We start from the raw sequence: 26753 nt of genomic DNA on the forward strand, positions 1-26753 counted from the left end.
AAACCCAGTGAAGAACCCCAAGTGTCGCGGCCGGCACAACAAATCGACTAGGGTCGAGAGGGTAAGAGGATGCTGAAAAGAAATTAAGAGACAAAGAGATGGGGGCAGGAGGAGCACCAAGGAGGATGTCCAATAGTGCCAATTTTATTCAAAGCTGTGAGGCATTATATAGCTAACAGAAACAATCATAAGAAAGTATCTATTTTTAGCTGATTACTAAAGAGTTTGCAACATGCACAGAAAATCCTTCAAGCTTCCCCATTATCTATTTCCCAAGCACCAATAGCAGACCCTCTAGCGCCAGATGTACTGACTTCAAGGCTACTCAAGACATAGTTTATGTAAGCACAGCACAGTCTTACAGTGGTGTAGTCTATAGCCCATGCAAGGACAGCAAGGACCAGCCAAGAATTTATAACCCTGGCCAAATTGTCTCTATCTGACTAGCAAACGTGTGGGAAGTCACGTAGGCGAGCGCACAACACATAGCACAGATCCTTTCTCAGTGCTACTCGACTTTATCGACCTAAGCCTTTTGGTGGGCTATTCAGCCTTTAAAGGAGGCACAAGTCAGGGCCTGGTTTGGTTCTCGTCTCAAGCCTTACCGTGGCCTCCCACACCCAAGCTGACCTTAGCCCAAAGAATTGTCATAAATGGTTGGTGTTTTAAAGATACTAAATTTGGGGGTAGTTTCTTATATAACAATCATTAAGTGATACAACCCCCTCCCCTTTGCCCTCATGATTAAGTTTAAACTAAACTTTCTTGAGATCCCTTTGGTAATTCTCCAGTCTCATCCCTCAGTCCACACATAACTGTGAAAATCAATAAAGGGAAACTGTTCTAAAATGGAGTCAGAAGGTCCTCAGTGAGAACTGATGATTTTCCTAACATACTGAAGTTAGCTTGTAGGTGAATAAAAAACATGGTCCCCAGCATTTTGTGTAAAGACTGCATACTACACATAATAGGAAATAATAAGCACGGAGTATTTTTTTTCTTAATTTGAGGAATTACCATTGTGTTGCTTAAGACGGAAAACAACTTCTAGACTCAGACCTGTTAAATAAGCCTATCATAATTCTCTCCCAAAGAGAAGTGAGTAGGGGTTTAACATCACTCTGGCTATTCAGAAGTTTATAACTAGTTATCAAAACAAGACACTGCAAAACAAGTATTCCCTGGGATTTCATTCAAAGTAGAACAGAGCAACAACCAAAGATTCACTGAACACATATTCCTAAAAACTCATGAGCCTGAATACAAAGAAGCAAAATATCAAATTTATGAAAGCCAGTATTAAAGGAATACATAACTGCACTTAGCATTTCTCTTCCACCTAATGTTTTATAAAAGCAGGAGACAAATCTCTTCTTGCGTTATTTTATATGGAATATATATACTTAAGAAATTACAACCATTACACTAATATATGAACATTGTAAAACCTTTAAGGCAATATACATGTTCTAATTTTCATAGGTATTCACAATGTTAGAAATCTGTACACTGTATTAACTGGTAATACAATATACATGTTGCCTTTTTTACCTTTACCTATTTCCATGTCACTGCATGCAAATCTTCATTCTTTATAATAGCTACACAATATTCCACTGTACAGAGGTACCATAATTTTAACCATTCCACTATTGATGTTTACTAGGGAGTTTCCACTTTTAATGTTGTTGCAATTAATAATTTAATAATTATTTTTATTTTTAAATGATTTATTTTTTTAAAAATTTATTTTAGAGAGAGAATGTGCAAGAGGGTTGGGGGGGGGGGCAGAGGGAGAAAGACCCTGATGACCTGAGCCAAAACTAAGAGTTAGATGCTCAACCGAGCCACCCACTCTATTTTTTAAAACAATTTAAAACCCACAGAAAAGTTACAAAACCAGTGCAGGGTTCCAGTATATCCTTCACCAAACTTCCCCAAATACTAATGTCTTAGATAACTACAGTATAATTATCCAAATCTAAAAATTAACATTGCTATTCTACTTTAAGCTAATTTATATGTTATTTGAATGTCACCATTTTTCTCACTAATCTTTTCTTTTTCCTGGTTTAGGATCTAATCCAGGATTTAGCACTGCATTGTGTTCTCATGTTTCCTTGGGTTTTTCCAACCTGAGATAGCTACTAAGACTTTTATTTTTTACTTTCATGATCCTGACACTTTTGAGGACCACTGGTATACTCTTTACCAGTTATTGTATAGAATGCCCTCCCATTTGAATTTGTTTAATGTTCTCATGATTAGAGTGATGATATGCATTTCTAATTTTTTTCTTGAGCTATAAATCACATTCCATTAAATTAGTCATTTCCAAGCATATGGTGTTTATTAGTATATTCACAAGTTTGTAAAATTACCACCATTAGCTAATTCTGGAATATTTTCATTACCCCAAAAAGAAACCTCATATCTAAGAGCAGTCATGCCCCAATCTCACCTTACCCCATTTCCTAGCAATGACTAACATACTTTCTGTCTCTATGGATTTGCGTATTCTAGAATCACATATAAATGGAATCATCCTGCATGTGGCCTACTTTCCCTTGCTTCCTCCATTTACCATGTTTTTAAGAATCATCCATGTTCATCATTCAATTTTATGGCCAAATAATATTCCATTACGTGGATATATTGCTTTCTATTTATTCAGTTGTAATCAAATTACAATTAAAATTCAACCAACTGTAATCAAAAAGCTGTACAGGGGCACCTGGAGGGTTCAGTAGGTTAAACATTAGATTCTTGGTTTTGGCTCCAGTCATGATCTCAGGGTAGTGAAACTGAGCCCCACATACAGTTCCACAATCAGCACAGAGGCTGCTTGAGATTCTCTCTCTCCCTCTGCCTCTCAGCCTGCTCATGCACACTCTCTAAATAAATAAAATCTTAAAAAAAAAAAAAAAAGCTGTACAAACTGTGAGTGAAAAAACTACTTCAACTTACCATGTCAGCTAATCAGCTAACAGCTCTAACATTTTAAATGTTTCTAGAAAAATCGAGAAGACTAACAACCCAACAAAAAGATGGGTAAGAGATATTAACAGTTCATAGAACAGCCCTTCAACAACTTTATTCACAAGAAAAATGCAAAATCAAGCTATACTCATCTAATTCCTCACTATTAGAACAGCAAAAATTTCAGAAGTTTGACAATATGATCTTACACTGCTAACAAGGATGAGAAATGGAACAATGTGGCAATATTTAGCCAAATTACTTATATATTTATCCTCTGAAGCAATAACCCCACTGTAGGGATTTCTCACACAGACAATATGGCAAAAATATGAAGTGTCATGTGCACAACGCTATGGGAACACTGTTGTTGCCAAACAAATAAAACACAAAAAAAGAAAGATATAGAATAATGTGCAATGTTAGTACCTTTTTCACATGAGAGAGGACTGAAGAATATGAATACATTTGCACACACATTTATTTGCGTAAACAAAACACAAGATGTCAAGAAAAATAAGCATCCAAGCAATTACATACAGGAAGGAGAGAAGGGAGTGAAAGTGACAGGATGGAAGCTAGATTTCTTATGTTGGTTCATACATTTAACTCTGGAACCAGGGAACTGCTTCAGCTATTCTAAAACAAAATCAAATCCAAATTAAATACATCAACCTACCCATGTATCAAGAGTTGTGGTTTAGTTGCTTTAAAACACAGAATTTGAATGAATTTTCTTAGAAGCTATATCCTAAGGGTAAAAAGAAAATGAAATTTTAAACTGTTTTAAGTAATCATGTTAGTAGTAATAACACTTTTTATTTTTTGAAACTTTCAAGTGTAAGTAGAATATAATAAGTTACCTTGCTATTGTCACTAGGGAACGAGATTTTCATTGTCTCTATGTTAGTAGTAATAACACTTTTTATTTTTTGAAACTTTCAAGTGTAAGTAGAATATAATAAGTACCTTGCTATTGTCACTAGGGAACGAGATTTTCATTGTAAGAGAAAAGATAAGATATTATATCACAATAGTAAAAATCTGAAATTCTAAATTTGGTTTAAAAAAATATACACTTTGTGATCTGCATTACCTTAATGAAAAAGTTAGAATTTTCCAGTTTGAGCCACTGAAAAGACCTAGAAAAAAATGAGCAACCCTACAGGAGTGAATACACCCCCTTGAGGCCCAAGATTGTGGTCTTCAAATATCATTTCTCACTAAAAGAAAATGGGACTTTTTGGACAAATAGCTAATTCCAGATTTGGGGTAAAAAATACAATTGACTCTGGAACTTATATTGCCAAAAGCAAAGATGTTATTGAAGACTACAGTCAGTCATACTGAAAGGATTCAGGAGCCAACCTGAAGTTAACTCCCACTGGGCAGACTGAGTAAAGAGAGTAATGTCTGCCATTGATTAAAACATTATCATGTGTGTTCAAAATTCCAAGTCCAGAGATCTTTGAAGGATGCCAGAAAACTAAGCCATTATTCTGAGAACTGCTAAATACGAAGGAAAGGGAAAAAGAAAGCATTTATCCTGCTTTTCTGCATCTTAGCATAACCAAATATTTGACTAAGAAAATTTTTTTTTTTTTAAATTTTGATAATGGCGCCTGGGTGGCTCAGTGGGTTAAAGCCTCTGCCTTCAGCTAAGGTCATGATCCCAGGTCCTGGGATAGAGCCCTGCATCGGGCTCTCTGCTCAGCAGGGAGCCTGCTTCCCCACTCCCACCTGCCTCTCTGCCTACTTGTGCTCTCTGTCAAATAAAAAAAATAAAAAAAAAATTTTTGATAATGAATGACAAAATGATTAACTTAAAATCCTGCCACTTTGTAATCTAATATAGTCCATCTAGGCAACAACCATTAATAGCTGTTAAAACCATGAGGTAAAAGCTGATGAGGCACTTTATAAGGGAATAATCAAGCTGATAAGACCTGAAACCCGATCAATTAAATCATAAAGAGAGTCAAAAGTTATTTGATGCATGATGCAATACACAAGAAATAGACCAAAGAAATAGGCCAAAATGAAACAAACACAAAGCTTGGATTCAATTTATCTGGTATGTGAGGACCAGTTTAATGAAAACACAGGTAAAATCTTGTGTGTTTTTAACTATTGAAGTAGGGTGATGAATATGGGGGAGTATTCATAACAAAATGGAAGAAAACTAAAAAGCTTCAAAGAGGTTGCCAAAAAAAAGTTTAAAGAGTCACCTACAGGGGCGCCTGGGTGGCTCAGGTGGTTGAGCGACTGCCTTTGGCTCAGGTCATGATCCCAGAATCCTGGGATCAAGTCCCGCATCGAACTGGGGTTCCAGCTCCGTGGGGAGTCTGAAATCACAACAAGATCACAACTTTCGGATGAACAAAAATGAAAATACAACATATCAAAGTTTGTTGAATGCTGTTAAAGCAGTGGTTACAGGGAATTTTATAGCTGTACATGCCTTATTATTTAAGAAAAAAAAAAAGATCTGCTATCAATAACCTAACTTTTCACTGTAAGAAACTAGAAAAGCAAAACCAACCAGGCAAGAAAAAGGAAAGAAATAATAAAGGGTTAGAGCAGAAATAAATGCAATACTGAACAGAAAAGCAACAGAGAATCATCAAACTATCCAAACAGGGAAAGTGACCATGAAAACAGGGGGAACATTTAAATCACTAAAATAGGAAATGAAAGGGAGGTTATAAGAGAGTATTATGAGCAACTGTAGCCAATGGATTAGGTAAACTAGATGAAATGGACAGATTTCTAGAAACACCCAACCTACTAATACGACTGAATCATTAAGAAATAGGCTATCTGAATATACCTAGAACTAGTAAGGGAATTGGATCAGTGATCAAAAACTACTCAACAAAAAAAGTCCTGGACCTCATGGCTTCATCAGGAAAATTCTACTAAACATTTAAAGCAGAATTAAAATCAATCACTCTCAAAGTCTTCTCAAAAAAGAAGAAACACTTCCTAACACATTTTATGAAGACAGCATTTACCTGTACCAAAGAAAAGAAGATACTACAAGAAAAGACAACTACAGATTAATTTTCCTTATGCTAATTATACAAAAATCCTTAACACAATACTAGCAAATTAAATTCAGCAACCTGCTTAAAGGGCTCTAATACCATGGCCAAGTGAGATTTATTCCTGGAATTAAGAAAAGTTCACATATGAAAATCAATCAATGGAACACCATCACATTAAAATGAAGGGGGAAGAACACATGGTCATCTCCACTGATGCAGAAAAAGCTTCTCACAAACTCAACGGCCTTTCATGATAAAAAAAAAATCTTAAAAAGGATAAAAGGAAATTATCTCAATATGATAAATGCCACATATGAAAAATCCACACCTAACATCAAAGTCAACAGTGAAAGGCTGAAAAAAGTTTTCCTTTAAGATCAGAACATGGAAAGGATTCCTGCTTTCAACACAATTTTATACACCATAGTATTGGGAGTTCTAGGCACAGTAATTACATATGAAAAAAAAAAAGCATCCAAACTGGAAAGGAAGAAGTAAAATCATTTCTGTTTGGGGAAGCCATCATCTTACATATAGAAAACCCTGAAGTTTATTTAAAAAAAAAAAAAAAAATTAGAGCTAAAAATGAATTCGGCAAAATCGCAGGACAAAAAAAAATCAACATGCAAATATCAGTTGCATCTTTCTTTAAAGATTTTAATATCTTTGAGAGATAGCCTACATGAGTGGGGAGGGTGCAAGGCGGGGGTGGGGGGGGTGGAAGAGGAACAGGCTCCCCGCTGAGCAAGGAGCCTGCAGAAAGGCTAGATCCCACAACCCTGACATTTCCACCTGAGCAGAAGGCAGCCACTTAACTGACTGAGCCACCCAGGCACCCCTCAGTTGCATTTCTATACCCTAACAATGAACAATCTGAGAAGGAAATTACAAAAACGATTCCTTTTACAATAGCATCAAAAAGAATAAATTCTCAGGAAAAATGAACCAGGCAGGCAAAATACTTTAACACTGAAAACGACAAAATATTGCTGAAAGGAATTAAGAAGACCAAAAATAAACGGAAAGACATTCCATGTTCATGAATCAAGAAACTTAATGTTGTCTAGATGTGAATGGCCCTAAATGATCTATGGATTCAATGTCATCCTTGCAAAAAATCCCAATTAAATTTTTTGCAAAAAAGGGAAAACTCATTCTAAAATTCATATGGAATCTCAAGTGGCCCTGAAATAACAGCCAAAACAATCAAAAAGAATAAAACTCCAGTACTCACATTTCATGAGTTTAAAGCATACTACAAAGCTTATCAAAACAGTATGGTACTAGCATAAAAACAGACATTAAAGACCAATCGAATATAATAATAACAGTACAGAAATAAACACTTGTGTAATAGCCAAATGATTTGCAACAAGAGTCCTAAGACCATTCAATGGAGAATAGTCTCTTCAACACATGGTGCTGGGAACACTGGATATTCATAAGCAAAATAATAAAGCTGGACCTAACCTCACATCATGTACAAAAAGTTAATTCAAAATATATCAAAGCACTAATGTAAAAGCTAAAACTATAAACTCTTGGAAGAAAACACAGGAGGGAAGTTTCATGACATTGGATTTGACAATGCTTTCCTCAATGCCATCAAAAAAAAAGGGCAACAAAAAAAAAATAGATAATCTGATTAATCAAAAAGAAACTTTTGTGCATCATGGGGCATTATCAACAGACTGAAAAGGGAACCCAGAGACTGGAAGAAATATTTGCAACTCATATATCCAATGAGGATTACCCAGATTATATGTTTAAAAAAACTCCTATAAACCAAACAGATGCAAAAATGGGCAAAGGACAAAAAAATACATGAAAAGATGCTCCACATCACTTATCACTAGGGAAATGCAAAGTTAAACAACAATGATAGTACCTCATGGTCATTAGGATGGCTATGATTATAAAGAAAAAAAATTTAGAAACCTGAGAACAGCAAGTGTTGGCAAGGATGTAGAGATTCAAAGAGACAGAAAGTAGAATGGTGATTGTCAGGGGCTAAAGAGAAAGGGAAACAATGAGTTATTGTTCAATGGGTACAGAGTTCAGTTTCAAATGGTAAGTTCTGGAGAAGGACAATGGGTAATGGTCGCACAACAACGTTAATGTACTTAAATGCCACTGAACTGTACACTTTAAAAATGGTTAAAATGGTGAATTTTGAGTTATGTATATTTTACCAAAATTTTTTAAAAAAGAAACTCAGATCACAGAGCTAAAAGTAGAGCCCTTAGCTTCATGATGAGTTTGTATATACAGCACTAACCTCACTATCCATGCAAAAAAAAAAAAAGTTAATATGTTGGACTGCATTAAAATTAAAAACTTATACTGTGAAAAACACTGCTCAAAGAACAAAAAGACAAGCCATAGAGTGGAATAAAGTATTCGCAAATCTCATACCTGATAAGGGACTTGAATCAAGAGCTCTTACAACTCACTTATAAAATAACAAGTAACCCAATTTAAAAACGGGCAAAGAGCTTGTATAAAGAAACATTTCTTGAAAGAAGATACACAAGTGATCAATAAACACATGGAAAGATGTTCAACATCATTAGCCACCAGAGCAATGAATATCAAAACCAGTGATGTACCACTTCAGAACCACTAGAACAGATATTAAAAAAATATAGTAATAAGCACTGATGAGGATTTAAACAGCCCTCATACAGAATTGTTGGGAATATAAAATGGTACAACCACTGTGGAAAATAGTTTGGCAATTCCTCAAAATTTTGAACAGTTACCATATAATTACCAGCAATTGTACTCCAATACCTAAGACAACTGAAAATATATGTTCATACAGAAACTCATCAACAAATGTTCATACAGCATTATTCACAGTAACCAAATGTGTAAACAACCCAAAATGTCTACCAACTGATGAATGAATAAACAAAAAGTGGTATATCCATACAAAGCAATATTATTCAGCTGTAAAAAAGAATGAAGTATCAATGCATGCTACAACATGGATGAACTCTGAAAACATAATGCTAAGTAAGAAAAGCCAGGAGGAAAGGCAACAATATAGTATGATTCCATTTAAGTGAAATGCCCAGAATATACAATTCCAAAGGGAGGGAGCAGATTGGTGGTTGCCAAGACTTGAGAGTAGGGGAAAACGAAGAACGATTACTAATGGGTACTGGGTTTCATTTTGGGGAGATGAAAATGTTCTGACAGTGGTTGACGGTTGCACAAACTTGTGAATATACTAAAATAAATGAATAGTACACTTGAAAATAGTGAATTTTATGTGACTATATCTCAATTAAAAAATGCAATGGTAGGGGCGCCTGGGTGGTTCAGTGGGTTGAGCCTCAGGGCTCAGGTCATGATCTCAGGGTCCTGGGATAGAGTCCCGGATCAGGCTCTCTGCTCAGCAGGGAGCCTGCTTCTCTCTCTCTCTCTGCCTGCCTCTCTGCCTACTTGTGATCTCTCTGTGTCAAATAAATAAATAAAATCTTTTTAAAAAAAAAAATGCAATGGTAAAAAGGATGAGAGAGAGAAAGATGCAGAAAGAGGCAGTCTCTTGGCTGCCTCTCGACTTCATGAAGGCTGGAACCATGACAGCCACCTTGAGACCACAGGAGCCAGACAAGTCAATACAGAGAAAACACAAAGTACCCGGGTTCTTGATTATACTGCTTATATGCTAAATGAGCCAATCCCAAAACTGTCTTTCCATCAGGTTTCTTGTTAAATGAGTTAATAAATCCCCTAATTATAAAATGAGGTTGGGAGGGAGGAATCTGAATAGAATCCTAACCAAAAATGATACGGAAAATAACTATATGAGAAGATGCCCAACATGTCACTTATGCAGTCCATGCAATTGCTGGATAACAGAATTTAAATGCATACTGCTAAGTGAAAAGAAGCAAGTCTGGAAGGCTATATGGTATATGATTCCATTTAGCTACAACTATAGAGGTGGTAAACAGATCAGTGGTTGCTAGGGTGGAAGGGTAAGTTAAACAGTTGAACCACAAGGGACTTTTTCATGCAGTGAAACTTACGTGGAACACTGTAATGGCAGGTAAGTGGCACTGTGTATTTGTATCAAAACCCACACACTTTCAGAATGCAAAGAGTGAACCTTAATACATGTTAATTTAAAAAAATATTTAAGAGGTCAGAGAATCTCAGCATGGACCGCAGAATGTGACAAAGAGCTAACTGTATTATGTATGAATCAACTTCACTGGAGAGAGCAGGGGGAAAAGTTTGTGATCTAAGTAACATTAGGAATGAGTAGAGTCTGTTAGACTAAAGGCAAAAGAAACTTCACATAAGCACTGTACTCTAACTGAAAAATGTGTTCCCCACAGGGGTACAGATAACAATTCTAAAACCAGTGTCCTGGAACTGAACAATTAAGTAAACGGATGGCAAATGGTGGGAGTTACTTTTTTCACTGCCTGAGTGGAAGGTTATAAATAAACAAAGGGGGAGAGATAGAATGAGCCATGTGATAACAGATTAGATTTGGATATCATTATGAACTTATTCTAGCTTCACACAGATACAGACAGGCACATATAGAAATATTTATAGATATATGCATATACACAGACTAATATTCACACATATATTTTCCTTGACCTGTCACCTGAGAACCTAAAAGTAATGACACCCTGGCAGCCCAACAGCACTTTAAGTATCTGGTACCCAGGTCTTGGTTTCAAATACAATTTTCCAACAAAGGAGCCAGGGCTCCTTGGAGAAATGCTTAATTCTAGGACTAAGGCAGGAAATATACAAGAGGAACTGGGAGCATCTTGCAGTGCCAGAATATAAGTGCTAAAACAACAACATTAACAACTAACAACAAATAAACAAAACCTAAGAAAACAACAAAAACATGGGGATATGTCAAAGAACTCCCAATGGCTAAAGCTGGAGCAGTATGAGCAACAAAATAAAGCCATACTGGATTATAACTCAAATTATAAAATAAATATGTTTATACTAAAAAGATGACATAGTAAACAAACGGGGGGGGGGGACAGACAAAACTCCTATGCAGAGAACTCCAAATAATTTACATAGGTACTCTGCACTCAAGAAAGTGAGGCATAACTTCCCATTTTTCGAATGTGGACTGCACATACTCTCCTCCAAAGAGTAAATATAGAAAGAGGGGGAAAGAGTAACTTTATAAAGAAAGGTGACAAACACTACCTCAGAGAAAATGTTAACATCAACAGTGATTTTTTTTTTAAAGCTTTTATTTATTTATTTGACAGACAGAGATCACAAGTAGGCAGAGGCAGGCAGAGAGAGGAGGAAGCAGGCTCCCTGCTGAGCAGAGAGCCTGATGCGGAGCTCGATCCCAGGACCCTGGGATCATGACCTCAGCCAAAGGCAGAGGCTTTAACCCACTGAGCCACCCAGGCACCCCTCAACAGTGATTTTTTTAATCCTTGATATAATGTAATGAAAATGGCACTTCATTTTTGTGGGCTTCCTCCCCCAAACCCATAATCTCACCCTAGTATTGAGGAAAACATCCAATGAATCCCACCTGAGGGATAGCCTACAATATGTCTAAGCAGGACTCATGAAAATTGTGAGGGTCATCAAAAACAAGTAAAGTGTGTGAAACTACCACAGCTCAGAAGAACTTAAGGAGACATGACAACTAAATGTAATGAAATATTGGAACAGAAAAAGGGCATTCAGTAAAGACCAAGAAAATATGAATAAGTATGGACTTTAGATGATGGTAAAGTATGGACATTGGTTCACTAATTTTTATAAATATACCGTATTAATTAAGATGCTAATGATAGAAGGAAATGGGTGTGGGGTTTATGAAACCTGTCTATATAATCTTTGCAATTGTTCTGTAAGTCTAAACTACACTAAAATAAAGTTTTAAAAAATAAATGGACAACAATACCAAAAGCATCCTGAAGGAGGAAAGGAAAAAGAGTACAGGAAATATTAGAGCAGGGCTGGCAAACTATAGCCCACAGTCTAAATCTACCACCAGTTTTTGTAAATTGTTCTACTGAAATTTAGCAATGCTCATTCATTTAAGCATGTCAAAGGCTGCTTTTGTGCTACATTGGCAGAGCTGAACAGTTGCAAAGCCAAAAATATTTACCATCAGATTTTTTTTTAATTGATAAAACAATTCCACTTACAAAAGCATAAAAAAACCTAGGAATTAGTTCAACAAAGAAGTGTAAAAGTTGTATACTGAAACAAAATAAAGTTGAAATAAATATACAGGTATTCCATGCCCATGAATCAGAATATTTAAAATTGTTAATATAGGGTGCCTGGGTGGCTCAGTGGGTTAAACCTCTGCCTTCAGTTCAGGTCTTGATCCCAGGGTCCTGGGACTGAGCCCCGCATCGGGCTCTCTGCTCAGCGGGGAGCCTATTTCTCTCTCTCTCTCTCTGCCCGCCTCTCTGTCTACTTGTGATCTCTCTGTCAACAGACAAATAAAAATCTTAAAAAAAAAAAACTGTTAATATAATTCTCCAAGAATGGATCTACATATTCAATGCAATCCATATCAAAATCCCAGCAGTCTTTTATTACAGAACTTGATTAGATGATCCTACACTTCACACAGAAATGTAAACAACCCAGAATGGTCAAAACAACCTTGAAAAAAAGTAGTACAGTGGGAGGACTCACAGCTCATGATTTCCTAAAATTACTCCAAAGCTATGTTTACAACAGATTAATAGAAGAAAGTTTGCTGGCCCCAATGTAAGTGGAATACGATGGGTAGTTTATAAATATCAGTAACCTGATAAAGTATCTGAGAAGCTGCTGACATTTCTTAACTACCCTGAGCAGAGGCCGGTGCTTCCCCACCAAACCCCTATAGCCTCTTTGCCACACACAACTATTCTCGCTCCTATACTACACAACACCTCTCAAAGGCAAGGATCTCAACAGTACTTCTCTAAATGTACCCTGAACTCAGCAGGTAACAGGTTTTGTGACAGAAAAAGCTGACTTCCCATACCACCCAAGACGTATTTGTTAACAAATTCCCAACTCTTTTCGTGTTTTAGCAACTGTGTGCGGAAAGAGAACGTAGTCACCTCCTGCCACTACAGGCTTGAGAACTTTTCAGGTCCATAGTTCAATCTTGATGAGCCAACTTGACCAGGATAATTCAATGACTTAAAATAGGAATGAACCATATCACCCAATTATGGCCAGTGAGATAAGAGGGGAAATATGTCAGGGGGCTTATGGACTTTCCTTCATTCTTCTAGGGACATATATCAAAACATTACTGTTTCCAGTGTGAGGGCACTGTTGTGTAAGCATGTGATACTTAGCAACGACAGCCAACTGGAGACCAAATGTGGTCAATCCTAAAGACCAAAAACTAGCACCCTGGGAAGAGCAGAGTATATGAATGGAATGAGCCCACTCGGTCTTTGGTGATATTATACTGTCAAAATAAGCACACAATTCCTGTACCTCCTATCAAGTGCAATAAAAAAAAATTCCATTATTATCAAGTGTATCATTACACCATGAACAATGTTAAGCTATTAAAAATAAAATATTTTAGTTTGATTTTAATGGGTAAGCTAAGGAACTAAGACTGTAACTGTAAACTGTTGGTTCCATTGTACTTCTAAGCAGAAGAATGATTTAAAAATACATTTTAATTGAAAACTGGAACCCCAGAGTTGGAATGTACTGCCATAAGATTCAAAGTCATCTCTTCAAGTACTACTGAAGGCATTTAGAAGTATGTTTCACTATAAGCTCTTAGTATTTTTATTTTTAAAGATTTTATTTAATTATTTGTCAGAGAGAGAGAGGGAGAGAGAGCAAGCACAGGCAGACAGAATGGCAGGCAGAGGCAGAGGGAGAAGCAGGCTCCCTGATGAGCAAGGAGCCCGATGCGGGACTCGATCCCAGGACGCCGGGATCATGACCTGAGCCGAAGGCAGCTGCTCAACCAACTGAGCCACCCAGGCGTCCCTAAGCTCTTAGTATTTTAAAAATTCAGACACTTAGAGTACTTCTTGCTCCATCCAAAATAAATTCCTTATCAGAACTCGTTTAAAATATAAACACAAAGATGAAGAACACAAATAATTTTAAAACAAATAATTATACCTGAACGTTTTGCTTTCTTCCTCCTAACACTGGAATGCCAGTAAGAAAAACAATTTTGCTGCTTCTTCAGATGAAATAACTTTTCTACAAAAATAGAAAATTTTCTCAGCACTGCATTAAATAGCTGAATAAATACAATGACTATAATGTTGGATATACTAAGCATTTATTAAACATTTGTAAGATAACTTCTTTTAACTCAACTTTTCAAACTCTCTAATTTGCCAACATCACCTGACTTAAAGCAAACCAAGATGCCAAGGACTGCTTTTGTAAATATTTCTATCTCTATCAATCTTCTTTAAGAATGAAAACATTCAGGGCACCTCGGTGGCTCAGTGGGTTAAAGCCTCTGCCTTCAGCTCAGGTCTTGGGATTGAGCCCTGCATCGGGCTCTCTGCTCATCAGGAAGCCTGCTTTCCCCTCTCTCTGCCTCTCTGCCTCCTTGTGATCTCTCTCTCTGTCAAATAAATAAATGAAATCTTAAAAAAAAAAAAAGAATGAAAACATTCAATTCTAAGTGGTTAATTCACTAACATACATCTGTTGAGTTCTATTATGTCAGCTAGATGCTGGGGGCAATGGTATCAACAGAAGATACTATCCCTGTTAACATTTCATGGAATATAAAATTTTAAATTCAAAATTAAAATAAAATTTTAAATTCTAAACACTCTAAAGAGCTACCACAAAAGATCCTAAGTTATACTAAGGCAAAAATTATCCTAAATTATGCTTTATTCCCTTTTTATAGGTGACAAACTCAGATGCAGAGAATTCAAGTAACTTGCCCATTTCACACAGTTACTAAGTGCCTAGGCTGGTGTTCCATCCACACACCTCCAGAGTGTATGCTACGAACCACTTTATTATTTAAACTACCTTTCTTAGAGAGCCCAAAGTTCTCCACAAGTAGAAACAGCACATATATATGACAATTACCACGCACTGAGGCAACCTAAGTAAGAGGTGACAGGAGCCAAATTTAGACAGTTCCTCAGGCCAGGTGCAGCCCTTTACTTATTCACCCCCCTTGCCTTTCCCACACTAAGGAGTCTGGCCTGGTTCAGTGTGTATCTGGACAAAAGAACAATCTCCACTAATCTCTCACTTGCTTTCTCAACAGGACCTGAAAACATCAGATGAACTAGAGCATCTGGCTTTTGTGAATCAGGTCATCTGCCTTCAACTGGAAAAAGATAAGGTTGAAAGCTACTCCCATTTGTCCCAAACATGATCCCCAACTCAAAGATCACAGTACACAGCAAACATCAGTGACTTGCCCACATGAGAGCAGAAGAGAGAGGGGCTGTCATATACACCAACTGACTAGCACTGAGTTTCCACAAATAAACCCATACATTTATGTTCTGCTGATTTTTGGCAAAAGTGCCAAATCCATTCAAAAAGGGAAAGAACAGTTTCCTCAACAAATGATGCTGAAACAACTGAATTTCCACATATAAAGAATGAAGCTGGAACTCTACCATACCCCATATACAAAAATTAACTCAGACCAGATAAATGATCTAACCTAAAGCCACAAAGCTTCTGGAAGAAAACAGAGGTAAATCTTGAATTTAGTTATAGATTCTTAGACATGGCTCCACAGCAACAAAAGAAAAAGAAGATATTGGGCTTCATCAAAATCATAAACTTTTAAAATACACCAAAACACTAAATGTAAGACATAAAACTCTTGGGCACCTGCGTGACTCAGTTGGTTAAGCATCTGCCTTTGGCTCAGGTCATGATCCCAGGGTCCTGGGATGGAGCCCGTATCGAGCTCCTTGCTCAGAAGGGAGCTTGCTGCTCCCTCTCTCTCTGCCTGCAGCTCCCCCTGCTTGTGCTCTCTCTCTCCCTGTCAAATAAATAAATAAAATCTTAAAAAAAAAAAAAAGACCTAAAACTACAAAACGACATAAGAGGAAAGCTTTTAACACTGGATTTGACAATAATATACTGATATGACACCAAAAAACAAAGACAACAAAAGTAAAAACAGGTAAGCTGGATATTACCAAAATTTAAAACTTCTGCACATCCAAGGACACAATCAACTGAGTGAAAAGGCAACCTATGGAGAAAATATTTGCAACGCATCTTGTCTAATAAGACAATAATTTGCAGAATTTATCAAGAACCCCAAAAACTCAAAATAACAACAGTAACAACCCAATTTAAAAAAGAGCAAAAAACTATCAAATGGCCAATAAACATATGAAAAGATGATCAAAATCACTAATAATAAGTGAAATGCAAAATCAAAATGAGATACCACCTCACATTCATCAGGATGGTTACGCTCCAAAACAAAATGAAAACCAGAAAATGACAGATGTTGGTGGGGATGCAGAGATACTGGAATCCTTGTGTAAGGTCGGTAGGAATTTAAAATGGTGCAGCCACAAAGGGAAACAGCATGGTGGTGCCTCAAAAATTAAAAATGGAGGGGCACTTGGGTGGCTCAGTGGGTTAAAGTCTCTGCCTTCGGCTCAGGTCATGATCCCAGGGTCCTGGGAACGAGCCCCACATCAGGCTCTCTGCTCTGCACGGAGCCTGCTTCTCCACCATCCGCCCGCCTACCTCTCTGCCTACTTGTGATCTCTGTCAAATAAATAAAATCTTTTAAAACAAAATTAAAAATGGAATTATCCAATAATCCAGTGATTCCATTTCTAGGTAGGTCTCCAGAAGAACTGAAAGCAGGATCTCAAAGAGAAATTTATTTCTACAATCATGTTCACAAAGGCATTATTCGCAATAGTCAAATAATCACCACCACCACCACCACCTAGAAGCAATGAAATATTCAACAGATAACTGCAGAAACAGAATGCGGTATACACATAAACTGGAATACTATTCAGTCTTGAAGGAAATCCTGAGGCACACTACCAGTCTTCAACAATCTTAAAGACAACATAGTTCAACATGTGTCAACAACAACAGTGAGGATATTATGCTGAGTGTCACAAAAGACTGTGATTCCACTTAAATAAGGTATCTAGAGTAGGCAAATTTAAAGTAAATGAAAGCAGAAAGGTGGTTATTACGGAATGGGGGATAGGGTAAATGCCATGTAATGGACATAGAAGTTAATTTTACAAACTGAAAAAGTTCTAGAGATTGGTTTCCCAATAATATAAATATATTTAACACTACTAAACTGCATGCTTAGAAATGGTTAAGGCATTGGGGCACCTGAGTGGCTCAGTCTGTTAACTGTCTGCCTTTGGCTCTTATCAAGATCCCGTGGTCCTGGGGTCGAGCTCCCTTGCTCAGTATGGAGCCTGCTTCTCCCTCTCTGTCTTTACTCTCCATCTGCTCATGCTCTCTCGCTCACTCTCTCAAATAAGTAAATAAATAATCAAAACAAAAAAAAAGGGGGGCAAAGTGGCACCTGGATAGCTCAGTGAGTTAAGCATCCAACTATCCAACTCTTGATCTCAGCTCAGGTCTTGATCTCAGGTTTGTGAGTTCAAGCCCCACACTGAGCCCAGAGTGGAACCCACTTTACAAAAAAAAAAAAAAAAAAAGGTTAAAATAGTCAATATTGCAATATATCGCAATGTTAAGAGAATTTCTTAAATCAACTGTATTTCAATATACTGGCAACAAACAACTACAAATCTGAATTTTTTAAGAGTTCACATTTTTAATGCATTTACACTGGTATGTACAATAGCATCAAAAATTATGAACTACAGTAAAATCTGACAAATGACGTGAAAGAGCTATATACTGAAAACTACAAAATATAGGTGGGAAATTTAAAAGACCTAAAATAAATGGAGCAGCACCTCCTTCATGGATGAGGAGACTCAATGTTGCCTCCAATTCTTCCCAAACTAATCATCAGAGTCAACAAAATACCAATGAAAATATAAGCAGGGTTTTGGGTTTTTTTGGTATTAGTCAATAATCTGATTCTATACTTCTTAAATGTAAAGGACCTAGAATAGTCAAAACAATTTTAAAAGAAAACAAAGTTGGAAGCCTAACACTCTATTTGTTTCAAGTATTAGGTACCTCCAGTAATACAGATTAAGTGGTACTGATATAACAATAAATAGATGAAACAGAATAGACTGACATATATATGGACAACTGAAAGTGAATTTCCAATAAAGTGCAAAGACAATTTAGTGAAAAAAAGGTCTTTTCAGGGGGTGTACGTGGCTCAGTTGGGTAAGTATTGGACTCTTAGTTTTAGCTCAGGTCAGGATCTCGGGGTTGTGGGACTGAGCACCAAATCAGGATCTGTGCTCAGTGCTGAGTCGGCTCGAGATTCTCTCTCTCCTTTTCCCTCTCTCTACCCCTCCCCACCACATGCTCTCTCTTTCAAATAAATAAAATCTTAAAAAAAAAAACAAACAAAAACCTCTTTCAACAAAGCATGCAACAATCAGTTATCCATACACAAAAAAAGAACTTCCATCCACACTGCACCATATTTTAAACTAATTCAAAATGGTCATAAACCTAATTGTAAAAATCTAAAAAACTTCTAAAAACACAGGAAACAAGCACTTCTTAGATGTGAAACCAAAAACACTATCCATTAAAGAACAAATGAATAAATTAAATTTCATGAAAATTAAAAACTCTAGAAGCACAGCTTGGAAGAAAATTTTTGCAAAGCATATATTTAATAAAGGACTTACATCCCAAATGTATAAAGAACTCTCCAAAATCAATTTTAAGATAATAATCTAACAACAACAACAAAAAATAGGCAAGACTTAAGCAGACACTTCACCAAGAAGATATAAAGATGGCAAGTAAACTTACAGAGAGATGTTGAACATCATAAGCCACAGGGACATCCAAATTAAAAACACAGTAAGATACACTACAGACCTATTACATGGGCTAAAACTAAGTGTTGAGGGGCGCCTGGGTGGTTCATTGGGTTAAAGCCTCTGCCTTTGGCTCAGGTCACGATCCCAGGGTCCTGGGATCGAGCCCCACACTGGGCTCTCTGCTCAGCAGAGGGCCTGCTTCCCTTCCGCCCCCCGCCTGCCTCCCTGCCTACTTGTGATCTCTGTCAAATAATTAAATAAAATTAAAAAAAATAATAAAGCTAAGTGTTGAGGATGTGGATAAAGTGGAACCCCCACAAAGCTAGTGACAATGTAAAACTGTACAATCACTTTAGAGAAGAGTTTGGCAATCTTCTTAAAAAGTTAAACAATACACCTATGTATTGTTTCTGTCTGCCTATGATTCACCATTCTGATAAAAGTATATCCCATACAAAGATTGGTGGACTGATAAAAGTATATCCCATACAAAGATTGGTGGACTGATAAAAGTATATCCCATACAAAGATTGGTGGACAAATGCTCATGGCAACTTTATTTATACTAGCCAAAACCTGGTGATAAACCAAATGTTCATCAATGCTGAATGGACAAACTGTGGCACATCTCGGCAATGGAATACTACTCAGCAACAAAAAAGAATGCACTGATTTATATACAATACGGGTAAATCTCAATTTATGCTGAGGGGGAAAAAAGCCAAACTAAAAAGAGCATATGTGGGGCGCCTGGGTGGCTCAGTGGGTTAAAGCCTCTGCCTTCGGCTCAGGTCATGATCCCAGGGTCCTGGGATCGAGCCCCGTTTGGGGCTCTCTGCTCAGCAGGGAGCCTGCTTCCCTTCCTCTCTCTCTGCCTGCCTCTCTGCCTACTTGTGATCTCTGTCAAATAAATAAAATCTTTAAAAAAAAAAACTTTATAAAAAAAAGAGCATATGCTAAAAAATTAAAAGTAAAATATAGGGACAGAAAGTAGATAAATGCTTGCCTACAGAGTAGGTGGAGAGAAAGGATGTAAAATGGGCACAAGAAAACTTCTGGGAGTGATATATTCACTATCTTGATTGTGGTAATGATTTTACAAGTGTATACATATGTCAAAACACAAACCTATACACTCTAAACATAGTTTTTACTATGTCAATTTTATTTCAATAAAGCTATTTTAGAAATATAAGCAAATATAAAACTATGTATTAAAAAGTCAGGGAGCTAGACAGAAGTAGACACAATTTCGCAGACATTATATGTTTTAGCAGGTTATTTATTATAGTTGATTACAGGTACTGATGACAAATTTGTCTTCAGTTCTCATAAAGCAATGCCCTTACATGCCACAACGTCTTTCTCCAGGGCACATCTCAAACTTTGTAGCCTACTTGTGAAGGTTCTATGAGACACTGAACTGGAAGAAAGTGGGGAGCGAGGCAAAAAGGAAGAAAGAGGGGGAAAGAAGGGGGAGGACGCCATTAAAAAAAAAAGAGAATGAGAAATAAAAAGATGCTTCTGTCAGGTAATAAAACATATTTCTCTCATACATATAGTTTACACCATCCTTAACAATGAAAAAATCTATTTCTGTTATGAAGAGAAAGTTTTACCTTTTTACTTTTACCATTGCTACTGAACCTTTTCCTGGATATTCTAGCTCATATAACATAGAAATACAGAAGACACAAAATTATCATCATTTGCAAAACTGATCATTACCCAGATACACTGGAGAATTATTATTTTTTTTTAAAGATGAGGTGAAGGGGCGCCTGGGTGGCTCAGTCGGTGAAGCGGCTGCCTTCAGCTTGGGTCATGATCCCAGGGTGCAGGGATTGAGCCCCGCATTGGGCTCCTTGTTCAGCAGAGAGCCTGCTTCTCCCTCTCCCTGCTGCTCTGCCTACTTGTGCTCTCTATCTCTGTCAAATAAATAAATAAAATCTTTATTAAAAAATATAAAGATGAGGTGAAAACTACCAGTGTCAGCAATAAAAACAGTAAGGATCTTAGAGTAGTTTGAAAAAGCCTAAGAGGCTATTAGGAACGACTTCTTGCCAGTTAATCTGAAGGTGAAATGGACAAATTCCTAACAAAATACAACTTACTAAAATAGACAGGAAAAGAAAAATCAAATAGGAAACCTAGATTACTACATTACCCCAGCCTAAAAACCATAAAGTTCTACAATTATTTTACCAATATTACACAAAACCTTCAGAGAAAAGAAACTAGAACTCCCCAACTTGTTTTATAAGGCCAAAGCATATTATATAAATGACAAGAGGGGAAAAAAAAAAAAAAAAAAGTAAGACAAGCTTATGTCATTCCAAGCCAAAAAACTGGCTTCAAGCTAGACTGACTTCTTTATTAACATTTATTGATCATCTCCTTAAAGACTATTTCAGATTAAAAGATACACAGCTGTAGTCTCTACCTTCAAAGACTTAATCTAGTGAAAGAAATGGTGGAAAAGGATGCTCAAATATCGTTAGAAGCAAGATCTACAAAATCCTGCCTATACGAGGCCTGAGAACAACATAACTGCAAGGATAAGCCTGTGTTATGACAAAGGCTAACCGTGATAATACTGAGCTAACTAGAAATTTACATAATTCTAAATATAAAATACAGTAAATGTTTCTATGAAAGCACCACATATTTGCTTTTCTAAATTGCAATGTATCTACTACTCACAAATGCTTTCAGTTTCTCCCCTTATCTGCCATAATTTACTTAAGAGAGGTTGCTACGCCAATGTGCCAGTACTATTTTATTACTGAAATGATCGTACTGTCCCTAACAGTGTCAAGAAACAATTGAAATAATTTTCCCTACTATGTCCCTAGATACTCTTTTATCTTTTTATAAACATAACACAGTCATTTTAGCATTTTTTTTTACCTGAAGCTGCTCTTGAGTATTATTTCCATTTGCCTACATAATAAATAATATTCTTGTTCTCAAAAATCAAAATTAACCTTTATAGAAAACCTTCTGAAACAGTCTTAGGAAAATCAACTTAAGAGACAGCAAATGTCACCAGAACAACATTGATCCTGAGAGACCTCGTATCAGAATTCTTAACCCATTTCTAAGCATTGGCTTCTGGAGTCCAAGAACATCCTGAAATAGTATGCTAAACGTGGTTGTATTTTCTTTGCAGCAAATTCTTAATTTTCATCAGATGTTCACGGGTAAATGATGCCAAAAAAACCTTTCCCCTTACCTGGCTATGAAGGTTAAGTATAATGGAAAGTATACATTTAATGATAATGCAAACAATTCTGATAAAACATCTCAAGTTGTTTGTACACACATGATTAGGAAAGGATAGAGCAAAGAGGAAATAATAAAACAAGAACTTGTTTGCCAAACACATATCCCTTTTCTACAAGGCAATGATCTCTTGAAGTAAATACTTGATTCCCTTTTATTACCCAGATCAATACATTTCTCTGCCAGTCTCCTAGTCAATACATCTCTTTGCCAAACAAGGTTGAAAAGCTGTCAGCAGGTTCCCTGTGTATGGGCAGTCTCCCCCACAATTATGAGCTTCTAAGAAACTGAAACAGCGAGTATCACCGGAATCAAGCTATAAGGAAATTCCAATACATTAAAATGAAATCAAGTCATGGAGGCTGCAGGACACAGCTCCTGGAAGTGGTACCAGACAGAAAGTGCAAGCAGGAAAGACGCATAATTCGGTTGCCAGGATCCAGCATGAACCTACATGATTAAAGGCATTCATTTGCCTTCCCAGCCACCACACATTCCAAAAAGCACCAGTGTCTGAACTGTGCCACCTGCCCATGCTAGTCATTTCATGAAGTACAGCAAGCATCAGAAAACTCAGTCCATATTTGCTGCAGTTTATCAATACTGACTCCATGTACCCTCAGAGTCCAGGAAAGACTGGGCAGGAATGTACTTGTGCCCAAATTATCATATTAGCATCAGGGTCCACAGGAAAAGGAATCAGGGAATAGTGTGCCTAAGTGTCCTTGAGTAAACATCCCTCAAAAGTTCTAGCTCTAAGCACATAAAATTAGGAACTTTAATTTTTAGTAAGTGACTGGCAGGGATCACCTATACATACTGACCAATCATTCATGCCAAAAATAATGAGAATTGGGGCGCCTGGGTGGCTCAGTGGGTTAAAGCCTCTGCCTTCCGCTCAGGTCATGATCCCAGGGTCCTGGGATCTAGCCCCATATCCAGCTCTCTGCTCGGCAGGGAGCCTGCTTCCCCGCTCTCTCTGCCTGTTTCTCTGCCTACTTGTGATCTGTCTGTCAAATAAATAAGTAAAATATTAAAAAAATAATAATAATGAGAATTAGTAACAGCTAATATTTATTGAGAACTTACTAGGTGGAGGGTTGCAGTAACCCTCACAATCCTCTGTGGTAAATACTATTATTAATTCGGAGATATTATGTAACTTGTCCAAAGTTATGCAGGTAATAAAAGGTGGGAACTGGGATTCCAAGTATGCTCACCTAATCACTATGCTATAATGCTTCAACCTGCCAGGTTATTTTTCTATCCAATAAACCAAGGGAGCCAATGAAAAAATTTCAGGACAGCAATAATTATCATATTTACATGTTAGATCACACTGATCAACACCGTGGACAGCAGACCAACGGTGAGTAAGCAAGGGTCCCCCCAAATAAGTCAAAATCTAAGCACAAAATGCTGAGGAAATGAACCACAGGGATGCAGAGAATAAAAACCTAAAATCTGTGTCTGGTAGAATTACCTAGACTTGGTAACGTACTGGAAGTTGTAAGCATGGCAAGGGATGAAGGAGGCTACCTCTCACGTTACTGGCGTTGCCTCTGGTTAGTAATTACGGTCTATCAATTCAAAGACAGAAGGAGGACCTGGCAGTTTGGTTTAGTTTAGAGGGGGGAGGAAGATGACAAGTCTACTTTTTAAATAACCAAAAACAAAACGAGAAAAACGAATTCTTTGGAATTTCCTTCCCTCGAACACAAAACTCTCTTTATGGAAATCTTGTCTTTGAAACGAGGAACTCCTAATGCTTTTTCAAAAACTAGAACTCACTTGAGCAAGGAGGGTCCTTCAACATTCCTAAGCTCTCCTGCTACAGAGGAGACACTGAGTGTCAGGATTGTGTCGAGACCTTGTCTAGTGCACCCTGGTTCTCACAGAACCAAGACGAGAAACCAGCTCTTCTGGCGCCATTCTACTTACGGCTCTCCTACTTCACCCACCCTCCCAATTCTCCTAATGGAGACTCACCTCACCAAGGAAGAATCATATAGCGTTTTTTAAAAGCAAATACAAATACGTAAGCTAAAATGTGAGGCCAACTGCATTCACTTAATTTTCCTAAAATTTCTAGTTTTCTTTGTGTTAGTTTCTAGTCTCTGTAACGTTTCTGTATTTCCTGTCCTAAATAGACTCCCCCCCACCCCTCCAAAAGTCTTTAAGAAATGACTGGCTCTCTCTGCTAAGTATTCCACCACAGCAAACCAAAAGCCTGCTCTGCCGAATCTGGGCCACTTAAGTCAGGGCTTGGAAGCCTCCTGAACTTGGCGTAAAACCGGGGCGCGAGACCGGCCTGCACACGCTCCGCAGCCGGGCCCTGGCCTCAGCAGCTGGCTCCGAGATCCTGCCCTGCAACGGCGCGACAGCGGGGAGGAGGAGGAAGCGGCGGAGGTGCTGCCCAGCCTCCACAGCCAACTTCCCGGTTGAGGCCCCTACACGTCCATGCAGGCTCGGCCAGGAAATGCACCACGGAAATCTCATCGCCAGGCACACTTCTGGAAAGTCTTGAAAGAACTACATTATTTGTACTCGGGGCCCTGTGTCTAGCGCTCTTTGAAACAAGAACCCCCTCGAGTTCTGTGTGGCCAGCAGCGGCGCTGGGAAAGCCCAGTGGTGAGAAATCCAATGGCCGACCCCGGAAAGGACGGGCTTCTCGAGAGCCGGAGCCAAAGCCGACGCTCCATGTCTGTCCAAACCCCGGGGGACGCAGGCCCCTGCCCGCACCGCGCAGCCCAGCGCCCGGGCCCCACCCAGGCTCCCCTGACCCGGGGCCTCGGGCTAAGCACCGCGGCCGGAACCCACGCCCGCGCTCACCGAAATGCAGCCGGCGGTCTGCGCGCCCGGGCGCTTCTCCGGCATGGCTCCCGCCGCGGGCTCCGACGCCGCCTGGTCCTCCGGCTCCGGCGGCGGCTCCGCACTCATGCCGCGGCCATGCCCGCGCCGGCTCGGGACGCTCTCGGACGACGGCGACGCCGCGAACGCGGCGGCAGGGCCCGCGCCCTCATGGGCTCCGCGGCCCGCGGCGGCCTGCGCGTCGGGCGGCGGCGCCAGCGGCGACGCGGAGGGCTGGAAGGGCGGCTGGGGCTGGAGCCGCTGAGGAGACGGCGAAGGGACCGCAGTAGCTACTGACGCCGCCGGCCGCAAACACCGCCACTCTCCCGGCTGGCGGCTGCCGCCCGGGACGTTCAGGAGGCCCCGCCCCACGCCTAAGCTCCCGCCTCAACCTCCGGGCCCGCGCCCAAGGCCTTCAGCAGCGCCTCGCCCACCTCGGGCCCCGCCTCCGCGTCTCCAGACCAGCCGCGCGCCGGAAGTACGTCATCTCCCAGGACCGCCCCAACCGTACTTCCTGTTTCCTGAGACACGGCCTAGTGTGGCAAGCCTACCTACAGGCGCGGGATTTTTGTAATTACGGCCCCTGTGAAATGATTCCTTGTGTCCTCGTCAGGTACAGAATGGACACGGTCTGACACGGGAAAAACTCCCCCCACCCCGGTCAGGAATCCAGAACTGGGAAAGTGCTGTATGCACTGTATCTAAGATAGAATGTTCCTCCCCCAAATCTACAGAAGCTGCTGGAGAGCTCGGTGAGGCTGTGGGATGCGTGAGAAGGACAGTATGAGGAAACGTACAAACCCCTGTTCCAGTCAGTAGCTACTTGATGGCTCCAACGAGGCGGATATGAACTGGTTACTCAGAATCACAGAACTTTACGTCTGAAATAACGATAATAGCCTGTTCTGGGCAAGGTGATGATGTATAAAAATAAAAAATACTAAGCCTGGCTTCGTAAATGCTGCTCTCATGATTACTGGCCATAAAGGACCTTGTAAGATACCACATCTCTATTTTGCAGGTGCCAACCCAAGCTTCAAAAGGTAAGTGACGTGGGAGTTACAAAGCTAAGGTAACAAACAGGTAGGACTATTGCACCAATTTGGAGTACAGATAAGGTTAGAATATTTTTTCCTGCTAGAGGGTTGAGCATTCAATGCCTCCTTGAAAGAAGAGGAATTAGCTTGAAACCCTGAAGACCTTACGTCTTTCTCCTTATTAGGGAAACCCAGGTAAACTTAACTAACAATAAAATATGTCCAATCAGGGCGCCTGGGTGGCTCAGTGGGTTGGGCCGCTGCCTTCGGCTCAGGTCGTGATCTCAGGGTCCTGGGATCGAGTCCCGCATCGGGCTCTCTGCTCAGCAGGGAGCCTGCTTCCCTCTCTCTCTCTCTGCCTGCCTCTCTGTCTACTTGTGATCTCTCTCTGTCAAATAAATAAATAAAATCTTTAAAAAAAATATGTCCAATCAGTCCACCGTTGATTTACATCTTGTGTTATTAATATGAGAGTTAGTAAAAGGAAATCAGAAGCTTGAGCTCCCATGCCAGAGCATCATTTGTAGACCCAGCAGAGAGAGACTCCCCTTGCAAGTCTATGGTGCTTTAGCTACTGTATTATTCCAGCAAGAGGAAGAAGGGTTCTCTCCCCAGCTCCA

At 39.0% G+C, this 26753-nt stretch overlaps 1 protein-coding gene across 2 annotated transcripts in view; it reads right to left on the reverse strand.

Annotated features, from left to right (window-relative positions):
• LOC111153643 (major facilitator superfamily domain containing 14B) overlaps window positions 1-25291 on the reverse strand; it is a 73237-nt gene extending 47946 nt beyond the window's left edge. For both annotated transcript variants that reach the window (XM_022512788.1, XM_022512789.1), the window contains exon 1: window positions 25079-25291. In XM_022512788.1, the coding sequence (XP_022368496.1) occupies window positions 25079-25186 (108 nt within the window). In that variant the 5' untranslated portion in view covers window positions 25187-25291. The remainder of the gene's footprint in view (window positions 1-25078) is intronic.
• Between the last annotated feature and the right edge of the window lie 1462 nt (window positions 25292-26753).

This window comes from Enhydra lutris, unplaced genomic scaffold, assembly GCF_002288905.1.
Source record: "Enhydra lutris kenyoni isolate GAN:26980312 unplaced genomic scaffold, ASM228890v2 scaffoldscaffold33, whole genome shotgun sequence".
In the NCBI taxonomy this organism is placed as follows: domain Eukaryota; kingdom Metazoa; phylum Chordata; class Mammalia; order Carnivora; family Mustelidae; genus Enhydra; species Enhydra lutris.